The sequence below is a fragment of the Tribolium castaneum genome, chromosome 1, assembly GCF_031307605.1.
Source record: "Tribolium castaneum strain GA2 chromosome 1, icTriCast1.1, whole genome shotgun sequence".
Taxonomy (NCBI): domain Eukaryota; kingdom Metazoa; phylum Arthropoda; class Insecta; order Coleoptera; family Tenebrionidae; genus Tribolium; species Tribolium castaneum.
Genome location: NC_087394.1, coordinates 29094024 through 29117360, shown reverse-complemented (window position 1 = coordinate 29117360; position 23337 = coordinate 29094024). Strand labels below are relative to the sequence as shown.

The window sequence follows — 23337 nt, the reverse complement described above, 5'->3', positions numbered from 1 at the left end:
GCATTACATTAGCATTAGATAATTGATATTTATGGTGTTTTATTCTATTTTTAATACGTTGACAAGTTTCACCTAAATAGAAATTATTACAATCATTACAATCAATTTTGTATACAACATTGGGGTTTGATTTTTTATCATTTTTTTCTTTAACTTTGCTAAATAACAAATCATATATAGTATTAAAACGTTTCCAAGCTGGTGTAATGATTAAATTTTTTGTTAAAGATTCAATTTTAGATTTAAGATTAGCATCGAAAGGAAAACTGACACAGATATTTTTATTTTTATTATTATTACTTAGATGTTTATTACTTTTTAATTTTTATTAATATTATAGTTAGATTTTTGAAACAGGGTAGCTGTTTTGTAACAATATTTCTCTACATTCATTTAGGTTTTTATCTTTGAAATCAGAATGAGAAATTGTATCGACTTGATGAACAAAATTTTTCATAAGAGATATTTTTTGATAATGTGGATGATAAGTCATAAAATTTAAATATTTATCGAAAGTTATTTCTTTTTTGTAAAAATCAAAAATTATACAATTATTATTAAAAATTAAAGTGGTGTTAAATCTGCATTATAATTTCATAAAAGTCTGTTGACAAATATCTGAGATATGAGGCTTGAAAGTATTAGGTGATATTTATGGTGTTTTATTCTATTTTTAATACGTTGACAAGTTTCACCTATATAGAAATTATTACAATCATTACAATCAGTTTTGTATACAACATTGGAATTTAATTTTTTATCATTTTTATTTTTAACTTTCCTAAATAACAAATCATATATAGTATTAAAACGTTTCCAAGCTGGTGTAATGTTTAAATTTTTTGTTATAGATTCAATTTTAGATTTAAGATCGTAAGGAAAACTGACATAGATATTTTTATTTTTATTACTTAAATGTTTATTACTTTTTTATTTTTATTAATATTATTGTTAAATTTTTGAAACAGGGTAGCTGTTATTTAACAATATCTCTCTACATTCATTTAGGTTTTTGACTTTGAAATCAGGATGAGAAATTGTATCGACTCGATGAACAAAATTTTTAATAATAGACATTTTTTGATGATGTGGATGATAAGACATAAAATTTAAATATTTGTCGAAAGTTATTTCTTTTTTGTAAAAATCAAAAATTATACAATTATTATTAAAAATAAAATATCTGAGATATGAGGCTTGAAAGTATTAGGTGATATTTATGGTGTTTTATTCGATTTTTAATACGTTGACAAGTTTCATCTATATAGAAATTATTACAATCATTACAATCAATTTTGTATACAACATTGGAATTTAATTTTTTATCATTTTTATTTTTAACTTTCCTAAATAACAAATCATATATAGTATTAAAAAGTTTCCAAGCTGGTGTAATGTTTAAATTTTTTGTTAAAGATTCAATTTTAGATTTAAGATCGTAAGGAAAACTGACACAGATATTTTTATTTTTATTACTTAGATGTTTATTACTTTTTTATTTTTATTAATATTATTGTTAAATTTTTGAAACAGGGTAGCTGTTATTTAACAATATCTCTCTACATTCATTTAGGTTTTTGACTTTGAAATCAGGATGAGAAATTGTATCGACTCGATGAACAAAATTTTAAATAAGAGATATTTTTTGATGATGTGGATGATAAGACATAAAATTTAAATATTTATCGAAAATTATTTCTTTTTTGTAAAAATCAAAAACTATACAATTATTATTAAAAATTAAAGTGGTGTTAAGTCTGCATTTTAGTTTCATAAAAATCTGTTGTCAAATATCTGAGATATGAGACATGAAAGTATTAGGTGAGACACCCTGTATTAGCATTTAATTGTGTAATGGTTTTCCGAGGTTTTAATTTGTGTTTGAAAAGTTTGAGTTGAAACCGATGTAGCGCTTTGAGTAGCAAGGTTTACATTTCTGTGGCACATGTCCTTTGATGACAAGTGCAATCCATCGTGATTTGTTATGAAGACTCGTCTAGAGCCGGTAATAGTGAACGATCTCGTTAATCGGTTGTTAAGAGCGGTAACGTGTATGCAACATGTGCGCGATGGGAATTATGGTAACCGCGTTACCGCTCGTCCCTAATTTCCGGGGCGGTTCGCAGGTGCTTACTCGAGTCGGTTCTTGTTATCCTGCATGGCCTGCTCGCACGTTCCATCTCTTTCACCTTTTCCATTTATGTATTCATATTCAGAATGCAAATAACAAGCCGGCAATCATTTTCCCATTCTTACGTCTGAATATTACATAACCTTTCGGAGCGTCAGTTTAATACGGGGAATTGGTTTCCAACCCTTCCAAATGCGAATTTTGTTACACTTATGCCGTATATAAAAACCCTCTGGTTTAATGACGCCAGCGCACTTAAAAGCGCCACTAAATTTTTTGTAATGATTTTGAAGATTTTCAAAGGCATTCCTTTAAATTCTCCTGGTTTTACGAGCACTACACATACGCTAAGATCACAACAAAAGTGACTTCGTAAACATAAAAGAAGACGTTATTGCGAGCCGAGTTAAAGACCGACTCCATCTTCCCAGTTGTTGGTTGGGGTAATAAAGAAAAGAATTATTTACTGTTCCCACGACTGCCGATTTAATTAGAAAGACGTGACGTGTTTTATCCCAGGATAATTGTATTGACTGGAAAGTAGCTTAACGTAGCTTTCAAGTGATAAAGCTTTGATTAAACTTTAATATCAAATAAAAAATATTTAATTAGTGCTTCGGGTGGCAGGACTCTAATTAGCACAATCTCTGTCCAAAACGCTAACTAAAGTTTAATGCTTACATAATTACGTGGTAATGAGGCATTAAAGTGTTCCAACACAGGGTTACAGCACATTTGCACTGCTATTACAGCTTTTTTTAACTGGCAAGAGCTTTGCCAATACCTATTTAATAACGCATGTAACTTTATTCTTTTGAGAAATGTTAGAAGTTTTTTTGTAAACTTACACTCGATGTTAAAGTGATCAAAACAAGGTAACTTTGCAACAAGATTTTATCGAAATTGAAAGAAATTGTAAACTTTACTGTTCAGTCTCAAATGATGTTCCCAAAGGTGCTGCCTATTGTAAGTATTACAGCTAGTAGCTGTTTTTTTGGTTTCAGTTGGACATTTTAATCGACTAAAGTTTTTTATTATACAGGGTGACTCAGGGGTGTGTAATCGATCTATAACTTTTTTATTATTTGAAATATTGCCATAACGTTTTCACTATCCAATATATCGACTTAAAGTCTACAAACTAAAAATATTTTTTTGCACACTGGGTGTTGTATACAGAGTGGTGAACCAAAGTTACATTTTTTTAAATAGAACTTGCTGTATATTTTTTGCATAATTGGAATTTATGCAAAAAATAATGTAACTTTATGTAAACTATTATAGGTCTATCTCTTTTCTCTTTGAAATTATTTAATTTTTCGTTATAAAAAAGACCCATTTTTGAAAATTCACTGCAAAGTCGCCTATAAATATTTTCCGAAAAATTTGCAAAAAATAATTTAGAATACTCTGTAGTTTTAGCAATAGTCGAATTTTACTTGAAACATGCAGATAATGTACATACAGGGTGTGCCAAAACGCAAAAAGTTGAATAACAATTTTTTTTAATGGAACACTATGTATTTCTTTACACATATCGATAGCATTTTTATATTATTATATTATATTATTAATATAATATATATATTTTATATTTATATTTATATTTTAATTTAAAAAATATATAAATATTATATATTAAAGTATTAAATATATTTTTTTTAATTTGTTATTTATTTATTTTTTGTAATAAAATAATTTTTTTGATAAATCTCAAAAAATATTTTAAATTTGCTATACAAACTTTATACCGTTAGAAAGTCTATTAAAAATGCTATCGATAGATGAAACAAATGCAGGATGTTCCATAAGAAAAAAAATTAGTTCTTTAACTTTTTGCGTTTTAGCACACTCTGTATATAATCTGCGTGCTTTAACTAAAAGTCGTCTATTTGCTAAAACTTCAAGGTATTCTGAATTTCTCTGTTGCAAATTTGCCGAAAAATATTCATAGCCGACTTTGCAGTGATTTTTCAAAAATTGGTCTTTTTTATAACAAAAAGTTGAATAATTCCAATACGAAAAAATAGACCCATAATAGCTTTTATAAGGTTATATTATTTTTTGCATAGATTCCAATTATGCAAATATATATATGGTGTTCAATTTAATATAACTTTGGTTATAAAAAATATTTTTAGTTTGTGGATTTTGAGTCGATCAATCAGATAATAAATACAACTTAGCAATATTTCAATTAACAAAAAAATTATAGAATTATAGAATGATTACACACCCCTGGGTCAGCCTGTATATACGATAGAGCAGATGAACCCATTGATATTAAAATAATACTGTTATTACATTTTGTTTAACTGTCCAAGTACAGAAAAACTTGTCGTTTTGTTTATTGACCAAGTTCATTTGCAACTAGTCCACATGTACGTCAGAGATGAAATGTGGTTGAAATTATAACGCGACATGAATCAATGTTATGTTATGAGAAGGAAAAACGGCGTAAAATAATGATCGCTGTAAAATATGAAAACTGACAATAATATGAAAACACTACACACAGCTGCTGCAATAAAATGTATTTTATTTGTGGAATTTATGGCTCTGGAGTGCACTTGATATAACTCTGGATTTAAAATTTTACAACTGTGCTGTCTCATAACGTAATGACACTATAATGAAGCATTAAACCTTGCAAATTTTGTCCGGCATTCGCTTGGCCTCAAATTAGAATGATAAAAGGTACGGTCTAAAAATTCCGTAGTTTACGATTCGAAATAGAGGTCAGGAGATTTCAGTGAAATATTTGATCGTGCGATATATTTTTATGTTTTTATCCCTACACAGTATTGTCATAAATAAATCGTGGACCTGAGCTTACGTCATAAAACCACTGCAGTTTAGAGTAGACGCGGATAAAGCTGCATTTTATTGCAATTTTATTGCGTGCACGTTACCATCATTTTTCTGATATCCAGTCCTTATCTGAATCAGAATTACCCGGCCAGATAATGTCTCACACCATAAACCGGTTTTTACAAGTCCAGGACCTGAAGATTGATTTACCGGACGAAACGCGTCTTGCATTACCCGAACTTTTACACTTTTAAATTGCTAAATGCACATACAGGAGTTGGGAGTGCTAATGACACGGAACGTGACAAGTTTGCAGAATCGATCGGGGTTTAATTGTCGCCATGATTTTAAAGAGTTTTGCGGACAATTTCGCCATTGATGAAGCTAATAGTTTTACGCAGTTCGTATAATTATTTCGGTAAGTTTGTAATCGTAGGATTACTCTCCCTAACTAAAAGCTTATATAAAAAGGATGCAGCAAACGAGCGAGGGTCACGTATCCGGAGTAATTAGATTCTTTAGGTATGGTAATGAACTAATGTAGTTCACAAGAACCGGAGTAATACCAAACTGCAACCAAACCCAACTTTGCATTATTACGTAATTTTTCAAAAAATGAAGCAACAAAAGCTCTGTTTGCTTTCGCGACCACACCAGTGTGTACATTAAACATTTGCTCTAGTTCTAATCACGGCAGAACAGTGTTCATTTCAGCACATAATGCCGATAATTGTACTAAAATCATTTAGGACAACATTCACCAATTGTGTGCAAACTTTTTTTTGAATTTATTCATGTCAGATGTGACCTCAGGTTGTAGATTTATCAGTGGAAAATTGTGCTAATTTCGGGGACGGAATTCCACCTTGCTGAAAACTCCAGGCCTAATTAGGCAAAGCTTGCAAGACATGAAAATTCAACGAAAGTTACCACAGTTTGTTTTCTAAGTGGATTATTCAAGTTTGGACTTATTGGGGAAGATCACGCCACTAAATTGCCAGGGCTTTGATTTTTGCTTGATTTAGAGAAGTTTTACGCTTGATAGCTGCCCTTGTTATTCATTTATAATAAACGGTTTCGCACTCATGTTCAAAAAACTTAGTATAATAAAAAGTAGAAACACATAATTTTGTTGTGAACTTTAAAACCGTGACCCAATTACAAACAAACTCATTCTCTGTTTAACCCTCTTGTGGATGTAATTTTCAAAAATCCTGAAATAAATTTTCTTTATTTTTAACTGTAAGTCCATATGCCAATTTTCTTAGATATAACTTCAAAAATGAAGGACTTTTACGTTTAACTGCATTATGGGTAGAATTTTTAGAAATGCTGAAATATAGTCTCTGCTTTTTTAAACGACTGTGTAAGATATTAATTGATATGTATAACTTCAACAATAAAGAATTTTTTATATGTATAACTTCAACAACGAAAAATTTTTTTGTTTAGCTCAAATACCAATTTTATTGGTTATGACTTCAAAAATGACAGATTTTTATATTCAACCCTCTTAGGGGTAAAATTTCCAAAATCCAGAAACACGTCTTTTTTCATTTTTAATCGAAAGATCAAATAACATTTTTAGTGAATATAACTTCAAAATAATAACGATTTTTTATGTTTAACCGTTCTGTGGGGCAAGAATTTCTACAAATAATAAAATACTGGTTTCTTTATTTTTCACCGAATGCCCAAATACCAATTTTTATAGATATCAGTTAAAAAATTACAGATTTTGATATTTAACCCTTTTGGGGGTGGAATTAAAAAAAAATCATGAAACGTGTTTCTTTATTTTTTTACCGACTGTCCAAAAACCAATTTTCTTAAATATCAGTTTAAAAATAACGGATATTTATATTTAATCCCTTTAAGGGTAGAAATTCCAAATGTTTTTAAACACAAGTTTTCCATCTTTAACCGAAAGCTCAAGTATTAATTGCATGATATAAATTAAAAATTGTGGAGTTTTATACAAATTCCAACCCTTATCCAACCTCCTTGGAGTTAGTATTTCCAACTAAAACAGTGTTTCCTTACTTTTCACTGAAAGCCCAAATACCAACTTTAATTAATGTAAATTTAAAAGTTACCAATTTTTATACAAATTTTATCCCTCTTAAGGATTGATTTTTCGAAAATTTTGACACTCGTCTATTTTCTTTTTTAACCGAAAGCCCAAATACTAATTTTCACGAAAATTACTTTAAAAATGTCAGATTTTCACATTTTGTGCAACGTCTTGGACTTTTACTTAGTTTTATTTGTGAAAAGTGGATGTTTTGAACCATTAGGAATTTTCATATTCTCAATTCAGGTATGTCAGGGTTTTTTTCCGACTTGGAAGGCAGTATTAAATTCGTAGCGGCGGAACATACTCCTAAATGAATAAAAATTGAATGACGGATGAGTGTACTCTGTGATTAGTTATGAGTAGATTTTCTTATTTCCTTTTAAGAAATGTTTTTCCCTAAAAATTGGGGGACAACCCCAACTGTGCAATTTGTGCCAGCGAATGGAATAAAAGGGAAGTTGTATAGAGTGTAATTAAAATGTCCAGGTAATGCGTCTAGACAGCGTCAACTTTTTCCCTTTTGTTTGAAACGGCCATCACGTACTTGGAGGCGTAATTCTTCCCACTTGAGCCGTAGAAGCAAATAATTCTCCGTATTATGTTCCGCTGCGAGAACAGGAAGAAATTAGTTTTTTCGGTCGTAAAATGTTCGGTAAACAGGCCCGAAAATAATACGCAATTAATTAAATTTTGTTTGAAGCAATTTGAATGAAATTAAAAGTAAATGTTGGGCTACGATATTGAATGAATTAAGCGACTGTGACGACGCTAATTCATACACAATCGTAATTCATACAAGCTGTTAGACGCACTGTAGTGAAAATGTGAAGGCAGTTACTAACTTAGTTATAGCTGCAACTCGACAATATACTTAGAGATTAAATTACAATTGTTGAAACACTTGCATAATTGTATAAATTAATTTGGAACATGAAATGTTACGTTAGATAATACCGTTCTCCGAATGTTGTCTGAATAAACGCTCGTATCTTACAATTCCTTCGCATAAAATTAACGCGAAAATCTGAATTTCCACTCGGCTGATTCGCCCAGTCATTATTTTCTCGCGATGGCGTAAAAGATACACATGCATTGCTTGTTTTCTTCAGCTTTATTGTTTATTGCATGATTAATAGCGACAGGGGCTCCAGAAGTGCATTTAGCATTTGAACTTTGCGCGAAAATTAAGTTTTGTTGCGAATTTGCAAGCACCTGTTTTTATTGGAAAGGAGCGATGTCCCAGTTGAATTTTATAGACGAAAATTATTGAAACTTTGAAAGAGCATCCCAGCTGCTTGCATTGCAGATGTTGTCATTTTTGCAGGAAACACATTCACATGTCCTGTTGTTTATTTTCCGTAGTGGAAAAATGTTTTTAGAGAATAATAATAATAGAACTGAAACAAATATTGGCATTTGGTCTAGTTCCTGAATAAATTTATTTGATGTTTTAGAACCCTAGTAGCACACTTATATAACCGAAAAGTAACTTTCCAATATAACCGCCAGCTCCCAAATGTGTGTTAGTTAACCATCTTATATAATATATAATAATATATAATATATAACTCCTCTTATATCTCGGTTATATTGTCGTTACCTAACCTTTATCTACGCGTGGTTATATTTCGGTTATATAATTTGCTTTACACCTCGATTATATTTCGTGATTTAACCTTTATAAGTATTGCGCTTGTATAACCATTCTTATTTTTTTTGTATATCTTGTATAAACCCAGCTTAACATTGTAGGTCGGAAGGTAGAAAGTGAGAAAACATTTATTCTTGGAATAATTTGCTTTGGTTTTGACAAATGCATTTTCTTTGTGGTCAAAACTAAATACATTTAGGCAAGCTTTTTCAGTTTTCAATTAAGTATAAATTAAAATTATACTCTACTTATTTAAAGATTATAGACGATTAATTTTTTAGACAGTTTAGTCTTAGCTACTTTTCAAATTATAAAGCTTAACCTAAACATTTATTAAAAAAATATATGTCATAATTATAACAAACACAAATTTTGCGAAATTATACTTCACCACGCCATGACTTCGGAGTTTAAAAAAATGGTGGATGCGCCGGGCAACAAACTAAACTACGCAAAAATAAATTAAAAAATTGTTGATTATTAAATGTCTTTAATTTTAGTTGCAATTAAAGCTTTTTTATTGTTTACATAACGATTTACATAGAACATTACAAATACATCCATTGTGTAGTTAAAACAAAAAAAATATTTTTTTTATTTCTGCCACCATGAATTTTTTGTAAAAAAGTAAAAAAAAAAAAATAAAAACCTGAACCTAAAAACAGTCAGTGTAAGGAATTTGGTTAATTTTTTAAAAACCCTGACTTTTTATTCGTTCAAAAATTCATTATCTTTGTGGTCAAAACTAAAATACATTTAGGCAAGCTTTTTCAGTTTTCAATTAAGAATAAATTAAAATTATACTCTACTTATTTAAAGATTATAGGCGATTAATTTTTTAGAGAGTTTAGTCTTGGCAACTTTTCAAATTATAAAGCTTAACCTAAATATTTATTAAAAAAATATATGTCATAATATAATAAACCCAAATTTTGTGAAATTATACTTCAGCACGCCATGACTTCGAAGTTTGAAAAAAATGGTGGATGCGCCGGGCAACAAAAGAAACTACGCAGAAATAAATTAAAAAATTGTTTATTTTTAAATATCTTTAATTTTAGTTGCAATTAAAGCTTTTTATTGTTTACATAACGATTTACATAGAACATTACAAATACATCCATTGTGTAGTTAAAACAAAAAAATAATTTTTTTATTTCTGCCACCATAAATTTTTTGTAAAAAAGTAAAAAAAATAAAAAACTAAAATTTAAAAACAGTCAGTGTAAGGAGTATGGTTAATTTTTTGAAAACCCAGACTTTATTTATATTTTATTTATAACAATAAATATAGATATCTATTCACGTGGTTGCAACACGTAGAAGTAAAGAAAAGGCAAAAATCACTGTTGAATCCATTTTATCACCAACAAACTAGATAACAAAACCATATAACAAAAAACTTCTTAGATCACTAATTTTGCTTCGTAGTTATAATTATAAAGTGCCGGTGAATATTAAATATAACTATAACATAACCGCTTAGATCACCAATATATAAACTGAATCTATAATACGCTATATTGCATCACTTACATAACAGTTATATAACCGTCACCTAACTTTTGCTGTATATGCTAGACATAACCATGGTTACATAACTGATACATACGACGAATCTAGCTTGGGCCATATTGCTTAAGAAACATAACGGTTTTCTAAGCATAATATAACCTAGGTTATTTACGCTAAACATAACTATGGTTATATAAGCTAAATCTAACATAACCTATGATTAGATTTGCGTATTGAGGGTTATATAACGTTATATAACCGAGATCAGTAATACTGTGCTACTAGAGAACGTGCTGCAAAAACAGGAACCTAATTGTATTAAATACACCTGTCATTTAATTCCACGTTAAACCCCTCAAGTTCGTAAATAATTTGGCGAAATCTTTCGTAAATAAGTTATGTTTATGAGTCTTTAAGCCGAGGAACATTTCAAAGTCATAATCTCATGAAATTTCCTTCCGTTCTTGTTAATTTCACTATTGTTCGCTAACTAGTCCCCGCAGATAGTATTAAAACTACCTGCTTAAGAATCCAAAGTCTCTTATATCAAACTATGAGCATCTGAGAACCGCAGCCTGTCTCCTCCTTGCGGTTTTGAATAATCTTACGTTGCAGTAGGCTTCACACCTAGAAAATCCTCCGTAAGGGGATTTCGAAACAATTTTAAGTCTCTGCGCTCGGCAAGGTATCTCATGCGTTGCTCTTTTTGTTGAGTGTTTTTCGCTTAATAACCGGAATTTGCTATGTATGTCTGGGAGAGAAGCAGCAATATTAGCCGTTTTTAGCAATTTATTGCGTGTAGTTTATTTTTATTTCCGTCGACAAACTGAACTATCTCAAACTTCCCGGAACTTTTACTTCCTGCAGAAATTCATACGAAAAGAAAGCCAAAAACCTAATCAAATAAAAACGAATAACGTGGAGATTTTATATAAACATTGGGTGGGTTGGGCTAATGCAATGCAAACAAGCCAGGCTGAGGACCGTCTTGGTTGGGACGAAAATAATTACGGGAGTTTTTTCCGGGTTACCATGCCATTTTCCGTTTTACGGTCGTCAGTGGTGTTCGGAAAACATTGATTTGTGAAATTTAATAGAAACATTGAGGATCCGTATAATCCCCCTATCTGGACTGGTGCTGATAACAGGAAGAACAAATTGAGTTCTATATCCAGGAAAGCGCGCCCATAAACTAATGTCCGAGACGTTTATTATACCACGTCCGTTTAATGTTTTAGACTTTGGCGCTACAAAAAGCCACTCTAGGTGCGAAATCAGCCATATTCGATTTTTACGACTTTGAGGCGCTCTTCCGATTAGCACTTCAATTACATCGAATTTATTAAACTAGACTTACCTTTTTTCGACGTTCGGAAGCTGTCGTCCCGGGGCACGTATTGGATATCGTATACTAGAGTGGTGTTTGAAAGCAAAACCCTATCTTTGTTAATTTTGTAGACCGCATATTTGAATGCTAATTCGACGCTGCTATCTTTCTGGTCTTCCGTGAAAATCGCACCTGCAAAAAATAATGTTTCAGTTCATTAAATAAGCGAATGCTGAATGGAATTGATTGAAGTCATTATCTATATGACAATTCCATGCTACGTGAAGGGACGTGATAACAATGTAATCATGGTAATTGTTTCAGATTCGGCGTTTTGTTTGTGACTGAAAATTGTTTGCGATTTTTTGCTGTTTAGCAAACGCGAATTGTTGTTGTAAACACCGCGAATTGATACGGTTTTGCCAACACAGAGCACGACTTGTTATTTATTTGTTCAACAGATGGTTACTAAGAAATGTTAGTGTTAAAAAATTGTAAAATAAACAATGAACATTTACGCAGTATAATGGTCTACATAATTTATGAAAATTGAAAATCATCACATTTATATCAATAAATCTGCAAGGGAGAACATATGCTTTTAATTTCATAGTTTAAATACATAGGTAATAATTTGTTAAAAAAGACGATTAATAATAATCCATACTATTTAAAGCACGAAGAAGCGATACCGCGTAAGGGCTGTTAATAGTTGAAATTATTAATCGTCCATAAAGTTGATTTCGTTGTCACAAATTCTATTATTCTGGTGACTATGAATATGAAGTTAGTACCAAATCTAAACCAATTTCGTCTTTTTTATTGCACTGTTTTAAGCTTTAATTTTAACTCTGACGGCAGTCATTTAAATCTACTGTGAATTAAATGCAAGAAAAACGGTAGAAATTCGTTAAAAATCAGCCGCAACTTATTGAAAAGTGATAAAGTATAGCTTTTAAGACCTAGTTTTTACATTTAATAATTTGACGTCTTTTTTTCAAATAACGTTGAGAAAAATGTAAAATAGTTGTCATTGAAACTATCAATTATATTAGCTATTCATTTTTTTTAATGCATGAATAATAATGTAGAACGATTAACTTTGTTGCTATGTTAATTGATTTGGATATTAGAAGTTAAAAAAAATAAATTTTACTTTAAAACCAAATAATATCTAACTAAAAATTTGGATAATCAATAAATAGGTTCTAGATCTGTTTAATAAAATATTGTGAAGTTACCAAGGCAAAGCGCTACTTAAAACGGTTAAAACTTTTAATTTTGTTCTGGTATTTTAAAACATAATTCAGCGAAAGTTTTGTTACCACATGGAAAAAATATCAGGTGTATAAGGTGTATAGTTTTATTTTATTTTCTGTAAGTGGTGAATTGTAAACTGTTTTTCAAGACTCAGAAGCCTCATAAGTCGTAAAGCAGAAACTGGGACAGGAACTAAATGTTCAACATTAAAATCACAAAAAGAGTGTTTTAATGAAAAAGAGTTCATAAATGCCGTCCAAAAATACATCCTTTTTAAACAGTCTACACAAAAATTTGCATTTAATTTTTTTAATTTCTTTTTGAGAACGTGGAATATTATTATTTATTATCAAAAAAATTATAATGGGATGACAATTAGTACAATAGTTAGAGACACTTAATTATCACACTTGGGCGTTTTCTTAGGTCAATTACAGTATTAAATAACAGCAGCATTTATTCAACATTCCAGCAAAGTGAAATACTTCCAAAGTGTAGTGAAGGGTCTGTGGTTCCAAAATTGAAATAGTTGTCATTGAAACTATCAATTATATTAGCTATTCATTTTTTTTAAATGCATGAATAATAATTTAGAACGATTAACTTTGTTGCTATCTTAATTGATTTAGATATTAGAAGTTAAAAAATTAAATATTACTTTAAAATCAAATAATATCTAATTAAGAATTTGGATAATCAATAAATAGGTTCTAGATCTGTTTAATAAAATATTGTGAAGTTACCAAGGCAAAGCGCTACTTAAAACGGTTAAAACTTTGATTTTTGTTCTGGTATTTTAAAACATAATTCGGCGAAAGTTTTGTTACCACATAGAAAAAATATCAGTTGTATAAGGTGTATAGTTTTATTTTATTTTTTGTAAGTGGTGAATTGTAAACTGTTTTTCAAGACTCAGAAGCCTCATAAGTCGTAAAGCAGAAACTGGGACAGGAACTAAATGTTCAAACATTAAAATCACAAAAAGAGTGTATTAATGAAAAAGAGTTCACAAATGCCGCCCAAAAATACATCCTTTTTAAACAGTCTACAAAAAAATTTGCATTTAATTTTTTTAATTTTTTTTTGAGAACGGGGAATATTATTATTTATTATCAAAAAAATTATAATGGGATGACAATTATAGTACAATAGTTAGAGACACTTTTATCAAAAAAATTATAATGGGATGACAATTATAGTACAATAGTTAGAGACACTTAATTATCACACTTGGGCGTTTTCTTAGGTCAATTACAGTATTAAATAACAGCAGCATTTATTCAACATTCCAGCAAAGTGAAATACTTCCAAAATGTAGTGAAGGGTCTGTGGTTCCAAAATTGAAATAGTTGTCATTGAAACTATCAATTATATTAGCTATTCATTTTTTTTTAAATGCATGAATAATAATTTAGAACGATTAACTTTGTTGCTATGTTAATTGATTTAGATATTAGAAGTTAAAAAAAATGAATATTACTTTATAACCAAATAATATCTAACTAAAAATTTGGATAATCAATAAATAAGTTCTAGATCTGTTTAATAAAATATTGTGAAGTGACCAAGGCGAAGCGCTACTTAAAACGGTTAAAACTTTGATTTTTGTTCTGGTATTTTAAAACATAATTCGGCGAAAGTTTTGTTACCACATAGAAAAAATATCAGTTGTATAAGGTGTATAGTTTTATTTTATTTTTTGTAAGTGGTGAATTGTAAACTGTTTTTCAAGACTCAGAAGCCTTATAAGTCGTAAAGCAACAACTGGAACAGAAACTAAATGTTCAAACAATAAAATTACAAAAAGAGTATATTAATGAAAAAGAGTTCATAAATACCGTCCAAAAATTTGCAACAAAAAACAAATTTGCATTTTATTTTTTTATTTTTTTTGAGAACGGGGAATATTATTATCAAAGAAATTATAATGGGATAACAATTATAGTACAATAGTTAGAGACACTTAATTATCACACTTGGGCGTTTTCTTAGGTCAATTACAGTATTAAAATAACAGCCACATTTATTCAACATTCCAGCAAAGTGAAATACTTCCAAAATGTAGTGAAGGGTCTGTGGTTCCAAAATTGCTAGGTCTGCTCTCAACACGCGTATTCCACCTGCCGTAATTTTCAACAGTTTAATTTCGAAACCAAACGCACTCTCCAGCTGAATTTATTCGACGTAATCAAAATAGTGAAAAGCTAATGTTTATTTTAGTATTAGGTTGAAACTTTCAACATGCATTTAATTACGCGAAATGCTACAAACACGTTTATGTTGATAACAAACAGCCAAACGCGAAATTCTTTGCGTCCGTACTCCACATAAACACTCGTTGATGAGCTTTAGCTGTCACTTGTGGCAATCATATTAGATATCTCCGAATAAATTTGTGTTGTTATTACCGCCAGAGATAAGGCAGCATTACGATAGCATTTCCCGGGCATTTTCTTGGAAAAATTTGCGAAAGGGAGCCCAAGAAGAGCAGTTTGATTGTTTTAACAAGGAAACTTTTCAGGCAAAAGTACTAATTGAATCGTTATAAAGTACTGTATGAACGGGCGAATCTCATTCACTTTTTAATGAAAAAGCGCGTCTGGGAATTGGGAGCGAACTGGAAGATGGAGGAAGCAACAATTACTAGACCATAAAAAAATCGAAAAATTAATTCTCTGGCCAATACATGGAGAGGATTTAATTTCACGCGCAATTTTAAAACGCATTAAAAGCCGCTCTAGAGTTTGAGTGTCGCGTGAATTATTTAATATATCGGTCGAGCAAAGCGCGTTTTAATTAGAAATGAAAATTGTTTTAGTCGAGCGAACAAGGCTAATTGTTGCTAACGACGTTATCAGCGAAGTAACGGCGGTTTCTCGGTGCAAGGCAATTTTAAGGAACTAAACCAGGGAACTAAAAATTAATTTCAAATCCTGCGCCACTTATTTCACTTTATAAACTTGATTAAGCGTCGGAATGCAGATAACGCGAAAACAACCCGACTTTCGCCTAACCCGGCTTACACGCGAAATAAAAATTAGGTTTTGGCCTCCGATATAAATAATAAAATGTGGTAATTTAGTAGCTAATTTCCTTCCAATGTAAGCACATTAAGTGGGTAACACGCGGTCAGCGCGCTAACCTTATATACCGCTACATAGAGCGGATAATAAATACCCCACAGTTAAATTAACACGAGTTTTCCCTTATCTTATCAGCTCTCATGTAAATGAACTCAACTCAACTGCACAGTTTGTGTATCCACGGGGAAGCATCATAAAGCGCCTTCGCAAATTCGGGTAAAATATCGGTGAACTTTGCATTTTTACCAAACTTTTGCAATTCTGGGCAAAAATCGAGACCAATCAAATTTTTTCACCATTGCCTGTTTTGTGAAAGTAAGTGAAATATTGCGCTTCCAGCTTGTAGTCGCTGTAATTGTCTGAAGAAAATTCCGTGTCTGAAGAGCTTATTAGCTTTCAGCTGGCTCATAATGATGAAGAGATTGTCAATTTCCAGTCATAATGAAAATGATCAACTGTTGTGCAGTTGATTTTTCGCTTAATCCGTAATATCTCTTGAAAGCAATCTACGTGCTCTCTCGCTTAAAAAATGCGCCACTTGAATGTGTGCTTTAGTCACCGGGCTTAACAAGCTTTCATAAAAGCTCCATCGACCCGACGAAACATGCAATGTGCAATGTTGTATCAACACTTATTTCTCTACATCATTTATGGCACAAAGCTCGCAGCTTTAGGAGTGTGAAATATCCGAAACATTTAACAATGTGCCACCGTTTTAATTCGTCTTGCATTTTTGACGCAAGATTTTAATCGCGCAGATAGCGGCGATTGTACAGAAATGTTCATTATTTTAACGAATTTTTCTGTGCGCTATTGTGCTGTAATTCTAGACAAAGACTTCGGGCCGCTATCGCATTATATCATACATAAAAGATGGGCTTCTCGAAAAGAATTACGTCTGAAATATAAGTAAATTAATAAAAGCACTTTGATGTATCTAATGGACAACCACAGCTTTTTAATGGAACGGGAACAAAATACCGCCGGACTCTCTTTAAATTTATGAGCTTTCTAAAAAATATATTTACGTTTGTTTCTTCACAATGAGTTTGCCGGGTGATGCACGATGGCCATTCGGATAATTCAGAACTAGACCGGAAATACAAAAGAGAACAAATTGATTTGAAAGAACGGAAACACAAAGCGTTTATAAATTTTACGTCTGCTGAAACCAAAGGTAGAGAAATTGTGCACTACTTTATAATTTCGACGTAAACCTAATATTCCACGTCATTTGCTGCAAATGGATTTTATGCATAAGAAGCCGGTATTACCATATGGAAATCCGAGATTACTGAGTAATTTGTTAGACGAAATTTTTACGTTTATATGATATCAAGGGCATAAAATCTAGTGCTTTTTTACTACAACATTTACTAAGACAGACAAATTAGTTTCACATTTTTAACGACATGCTGAGTGGTTTAGCTGGATTTTATTGCCGTCTTAAGAGCGTGGAGTGTTGTAAAGTAATTTTATTATTATCACCAGAATTATCTGACACACCAACACTTTGAGCTTTTTCAAACTTTTTCATTAAATTTTTTTATCGAAAAAAGTAAAATAAGAAAAACGTTACATTTCTGCATTTCCCAGGTTTGAAATTGCAAAATTTTAATCCGCAAAGTGCACCCGGTTGTTTAAATTCGTCTGAAATAAATTATAGTGGATTATTTGAGAACTGATCTTGCAGGATCTGCCGATTTCGCTGTCTAAGAATGTTCAACACGTTTTGCCACTCAGTATCGACCACGACAACTGCGAAGAACAGGCGAACAAATTAAACTTCTATTTACATCCGAGAGAAATGTTTGTTTTGCTTTCTTGCTGGAAAAAATTGTGGAAAAAGTTGGTATCGAGTTTTTCGCTGTATTAGCTTATGTGTAAATATAGCCCAGTGGCTTGACCCCACTCTATCGCTTGATGTGTAGGGCAGTGAGGGTCAGCGGTTATGCTTTTGTCCAGAAATTTAAACATTAAGAGGGTCGGCCTGGCAGAAATGCTTCACTTCGTGTTCCACAAGATGAGTGGAGTTAGTAATAATTTCCCACTTAATTTCTATAATTAAGTTTAATATCAAGTTCAATATATGCCGGTAAAATATGTTCAAGTTTGAAAACTTACTTTAATTTAGCACCTAATGAAGTCGTAACCGTTAAGCTCGAGGTTTTGAAGTCAACCCAAGGGATTCCTGAAATTGAAACTTCAATTCACGAATTAAGCTCTGAGTTTACTTTCGCTTATTAATTCCCGCTAAAAGCAAAACCAAGAGGCTTTATACAAAGTTTACGTATCTAAACTTTCACTTTAATATAGAGATGAATCGAAAAATTATGAGGAGTGAATACGCCCGTTAATAAACTAAATTAATTAGTTGCTTTATGGCGGAGATTCACAGTCAATATGATATCTAAATGAAAATCACATCGCCGAATTATGGATTAATTTCATGAGTTTCAAATGGGAAATGAGCCGAAATCTCAAGGCATTATTTAATTCGCATTCTCAATCCTCTAAATAAAATTCATTCAACTACAACGGGGATATTGGAGGAACGAAATACTCTCCAAGATCTGCTGGAGATATATTAGATAAACTGATCCATACGAATAGATATCGGCTCCAATTCTCAGTTTAGATCATTTATTATTTGCTCCGTTGCGTCTACTTACCTATTTTCTATTCATAAATGGACTAGTAATTTGGTTTACACTACAAAGCCACTTCGCTGGTTAAAGTATTGTATAATAAACCAATCGCAGCTCGGAATTGTGTAGATTATTCTATTTTGATTGAGGCATAAACAGTGAACATCCATTGGTCCACTAATAATAAAATGACGGCTTTGACCGTGGTTAAATTTTATGACAAAAAATCAGATTTAGAATGACAAATAGAATAAATCAGCAGTTGATAAAAACAAGATAAATTTATTTCTATATTTATACACTTTCTTTGCTGGAAATTCAAGGAAAGCTAAGAAGCAAAAGCGTCTTTGACTTTCCAACACATTGGAAATCTTATAAAAATAAAAGAATTTACTTTTGAGGAAAGTCAGAGATTTTCGTAAACTCATTTTAGTAGCTCGGTTTTACTGGTCTATATAAAGTTTGTTGTAAAATTTGCTTTAATTTTAATGAAAGGTTTATATAACTTGAATGTGTGTTGTATAATTTAATGGATGTGTTTCTATTTTATTTTTAACTCTAACGTGGAAAACTAAAATTGTTGTTGGTTATTCATAACTCCATCAAGCAAATATAGGCTTCAGTAGCTAACAACAAACAAAAGCTATGTTCAATTTTAATTATACAGGGTGGGTCATTTATATGGGCGTACTTGATTGCACCTACACTGTCATAGATGTCGAAATGAATCAAATGGCACTGCAAATGAGAAGTCAAAGTGCACGTTCTAAAATTACTTTGCCCTATACAAAGTATTTCATTTTTACAGTGCAGTCTTTAACATCGTTTTTTTAAATGGCATCTTCTATATACTTGTACATATTTAAATTTGCACTCTTTAGGCTTTAAAAATCAGTTTAGTTTTTGCAATTTACTTTAACCGTTCAAAAGTTATTTAATTTTTTCTACAATTTAGTGTGTCTGCATTCACATTATTATTAAAAAATCGCAGTGCCCTTAGTTTTTGGAATATTAAATTGAGACTTTGTCCGTGGGTAAACAAATATCTGAGGTATCTTTTGATGGCAAGGCCATACATTTGCATTGTAGCATCACCTTGCTGTAACACATTCATTTTGGTAAACTTTGAAGGACTATAACTTATTTTTATGTCGTAAAACGGTTAAAAGTTAAATCACTGATTATTTTGTAAACAACTAAAGAATTTGTACTAAAATAATAATAATAGTATTAAAAATAATAATAATAATAATAATAATATTAATAATAATAATAATAACAATAATAATAATAATAATAATAAGAGTAAATTGTCAAAAATACTATCGATAAATGGTACACGTATGCGTACACATTTTTTTCAAAAAACAAGTAACATATTTAATTATTGTTTATATAAAATGTGTTTTTTTTAAACCGGGTTGTATGAAAAATTAATCGCCTTCAATCTTGATTTAAACTCATAACAACAATTTTTCCATCAATCGTCGCAATGGGTTTAATTCAAGATTAAAGACGATTAATTTTTTAAACATTTTGGTTTTGGGTACTTTACAAAACATAAAGCGTAACTGAAAAAAATTTTTATGTGATAACTATAACAAACACACATTTTGCGGAATTATACTTCACCACTTTGGAGTTTGAAAAAATGGTGGATGCGCCTGGCAACAAAAGAAACACGCAAAATGAATTAAAAAATTATACCTATTTATTTTTAATTTTAGTTGCAACTATAACTTATTTATTGTTTACATAACAATTTTCACAGAACGTTTGGGAATACATGCATTGTGTAGTTAAAAATAAAATAAATATAATTTTTGTTTCTGCCACCATAAGTTTCTTGTAAAAAAATTAAAACGCTTTAAAAAATCAAAACTTATGGTTAATATGGTTAATTTGTTGGAAACTCAGACTTTTTATTAGTTCAAAAATTTGGCAAAAAACGAATGAAATGTAATATTTGTTTTTTATTTAACAGTAAACTGATACGCAAAAATAGATTCAGCAAACAAAAAATTACTGTTTGTGCTTTTTTACCTTTTAAGTTTTTTCTCAAAACTTAATTGTTAACGAAATATTTCGTTTTTTCTGAAAAATGCACACAAAATCTCTTGAAACTAATGTAGCGAGCTATGAAAAACAATACATTTTGTCATACTAATGTCAAAATGACATTTATAGTACAGCACGTTTTAATTTTATAATAAGATAATAATTTGAATGTAATAAAAAATTATTACATAAAAATTATAGAAATTTACAATGGAGAAATAAGGAAATAAAAAAAAACTGAGAAATAAACAGTGATAACATATTACTTGCAATTATAAATCTGCAATTATACACAGACAAAATCCCAACACAATATCTCGAAAACCAAGCACACTTCGATTTTTTTAATAATGTGCCTAAGGACGCATAAAACTGTAGAAAAAATTAATTAACTTCTAAACGGTAAAAGAAAATTGCAAGAATTAAACTGATTTATAAAGCCTAAAAAAATGTACATTTAAATATACTGGAGGCGCCATTTAAAAAAAATATGTAGAAATGAAACACCTTGTAAAATATTTTTGACTTTCCATTTGCAGTGCCATTTGATTGATTTTGATATCCTTGATCGAGCATGCTCATATAAATGACTCACCCTGTATAGTTAAATAAACTATGCGAGTAAAAAAATATCTTCAATAAATTATTAAAAACGACGAAAAAATTATAAAATTTGTTACTCTGTATACTCGTAAAAAGTTAAAATGTACTTTCATCGTATAGAAAATTACGAGAGAAAAGAGTTTTAATTTTTGTTGCTCGAATTTAAAAAAATATACAGTCAGCGAAATTGCGTGTTATTATTTCCCAATTGGTCAAATCCGGAATAACTTGTTATTACTTGTTACGTTGGCATAATCTGTTTGTAATTAAAGCACATTGGAAGTGGCGCATTCGGTTTATTGCCGAACTGTTGCAACTCTGCATCAATTGGAACATTGTTAACAACCATCGTCTCTTTTCATTGTCATGTCATGCAGAGACGTGACTAGACGACGTCGCCCTCGGGATGATTCTAATTCTGGTGACATCTCAATCGAATCGTTTGTCCATCTGACGGGCTGTCGCTCGACCTGTCGTCGGTGCTGCACTGTTTCTGAAAAGCTCGTTTAGCGGAACGATACTCCAAGGACGTGAAACACTCGGGAGGCTGTTTGGCGGAATTTTTTCGATGAAATTGCATTCTCAGTTGAAAAGTTTATGTTTTATTTATGTCATGCAACGGCAGATTACATTACGTAAAGTCGAAAGTTGATAAAGTGACGGAAAGCGGGGCTTCGGACGGATGTCTTAATTCGCGTGATTTGGGAGCAAGGGAAACTTTTGTAATCAAAGTAACTCCGAGAAAAGATATACTAGGGAGTTATGAAAGGGAATACATTTAGCGTTTTTACGGTGTCAGAACACTGGAATTTGTGGACATAAAAGAAATTTATAATGGCAGGGAAACTCGTGAAAATTACAATGAGATAAATATTTCATAAATTGGATCCCTTAAAGGGGGTAATTATGCGCTCACAATCGGAAAATTTCCCATTGTTAACAAAAAATGCTGGGAATTTGTTTACTAGTTATTTCCGATCGTTAAAATCTCCAATTAGGGATATGTAGCGATTTATGTTTTATTGGTCAGTGCAATATTTCGAACCATTCAGTTTGCACTTTTTTGTGTTTTAGAGACGCAATTTGCAGCGGAGTGTTTGCAACCACAAAACGTCATTAGTGAAGCTGTGCAAGAACTTGTTCATTTTCTAAGAGATTTTAAAGTCAATAAGTTTTTTACAGCTTTTAATGCACTTCAGTAACTTACTTTGTGGCAGCTATCCCTTCCATAAATTAGTTTTACAAAAAAAATCTTTCTCGTCTTCATGTAAGTAGTTACAACCGTCTGAACTACAAAAGTGTTGCACTAACATTTTTAATAATTACTGCTTATTGGTAAGTGTACTTTTGCTGTTTCTTTGTGGTTATTGTTGATTCTATTTTCCAGGTTGTGTCGCAAAACGGTTAAAGTCACTAATTATTTTGTATTTTGTATTTGTGCTAAAATAATAATAATAATAATAATAATAGTAATAATAATAATAATAATAATAATAATAATAATAATAATAATAATAATAATAATAATAATAATAATAATAATAATAATAATAATAACTTTAGGGCCTCTTCTGCATTTTTTGGACCAGTCTACGAGACCTTCTTTCGTCGTTAAACCACACCTGCTCCTGGACATCTCCTGGAAACCGAGTTCATCTCTGGACACGGGCCACGGGATCTCTTCCGTGGTAAGGGCATAACATCTGGGAATTCTTTCAGATGGTATAATATCTTGGACCTCTTCAGGAAATACAACCGACGGGACTATTTTTCCTCAATTTCTCTCTTGGAAAACCTCTTCTCCAAGGGCTAGGGTTCACTAGGTCCAAATTTAAAGTTGTTTGTAAAAGATACTTGTTTTATCTGTTGTTACTATTGTTATGGTCACTGAATAAAATTTCTTATTTCAATCACCTGTGTTTAATTGAAATTGAACCTTCTAACTCCCAATGTATAAAAGCTAGTCCAAAAACACTCTTATGTAGTGTAAACCAGGATAACAGCGACAAATAAGTTCTTTTCCAACTTTTAGAAAAAAGTTGGTGGCGCCCAGTTTTAAATAATAAATAAATAAAAAAAAAATAAAAGTATTACAATACCCGTAACAACAATTCTTCCAACAATCGTCGCTATGGGTTTAATTCGAGATTATATAGGTGATTAATTTTTTTAT

At 30.9% G+C, this 23337-nt stretch overlaps 1 protein-coding gene and 1 non-coding gene across 6 annotated transcripts in view; both read right to left on the bottom strand.

The window, feature by feature from the left end:
• Positions 1-23337, bottom strand: part of LOC655107 (uncharacterized protein) — a 118945-nt gene that overhangs the window by 31995 nt on the left and 63613 nt on the right. For all 5 annotated transcript variants that reach the window (XM_064356050.1, XM_064356040.1, XM_015978088.2 and 2 more), the window contains one exon: positions 11543-11704. In XM_064356050.1, coding sequence (XP_064212120.1) covers positions 11543-11704 — 162 coding nt within the window. The remainder of the gene's footprint in view (positions 1-11542; positions 11705-23337) is intronic.
• On the bottom strand, positions 15860-15944 carry Mir3848 (microRNA mir-3848). The gene has a single exon (NR_038679.1). It is a non-coding gene; the product is annotated as a microRNA mir-3848 (primary transcript).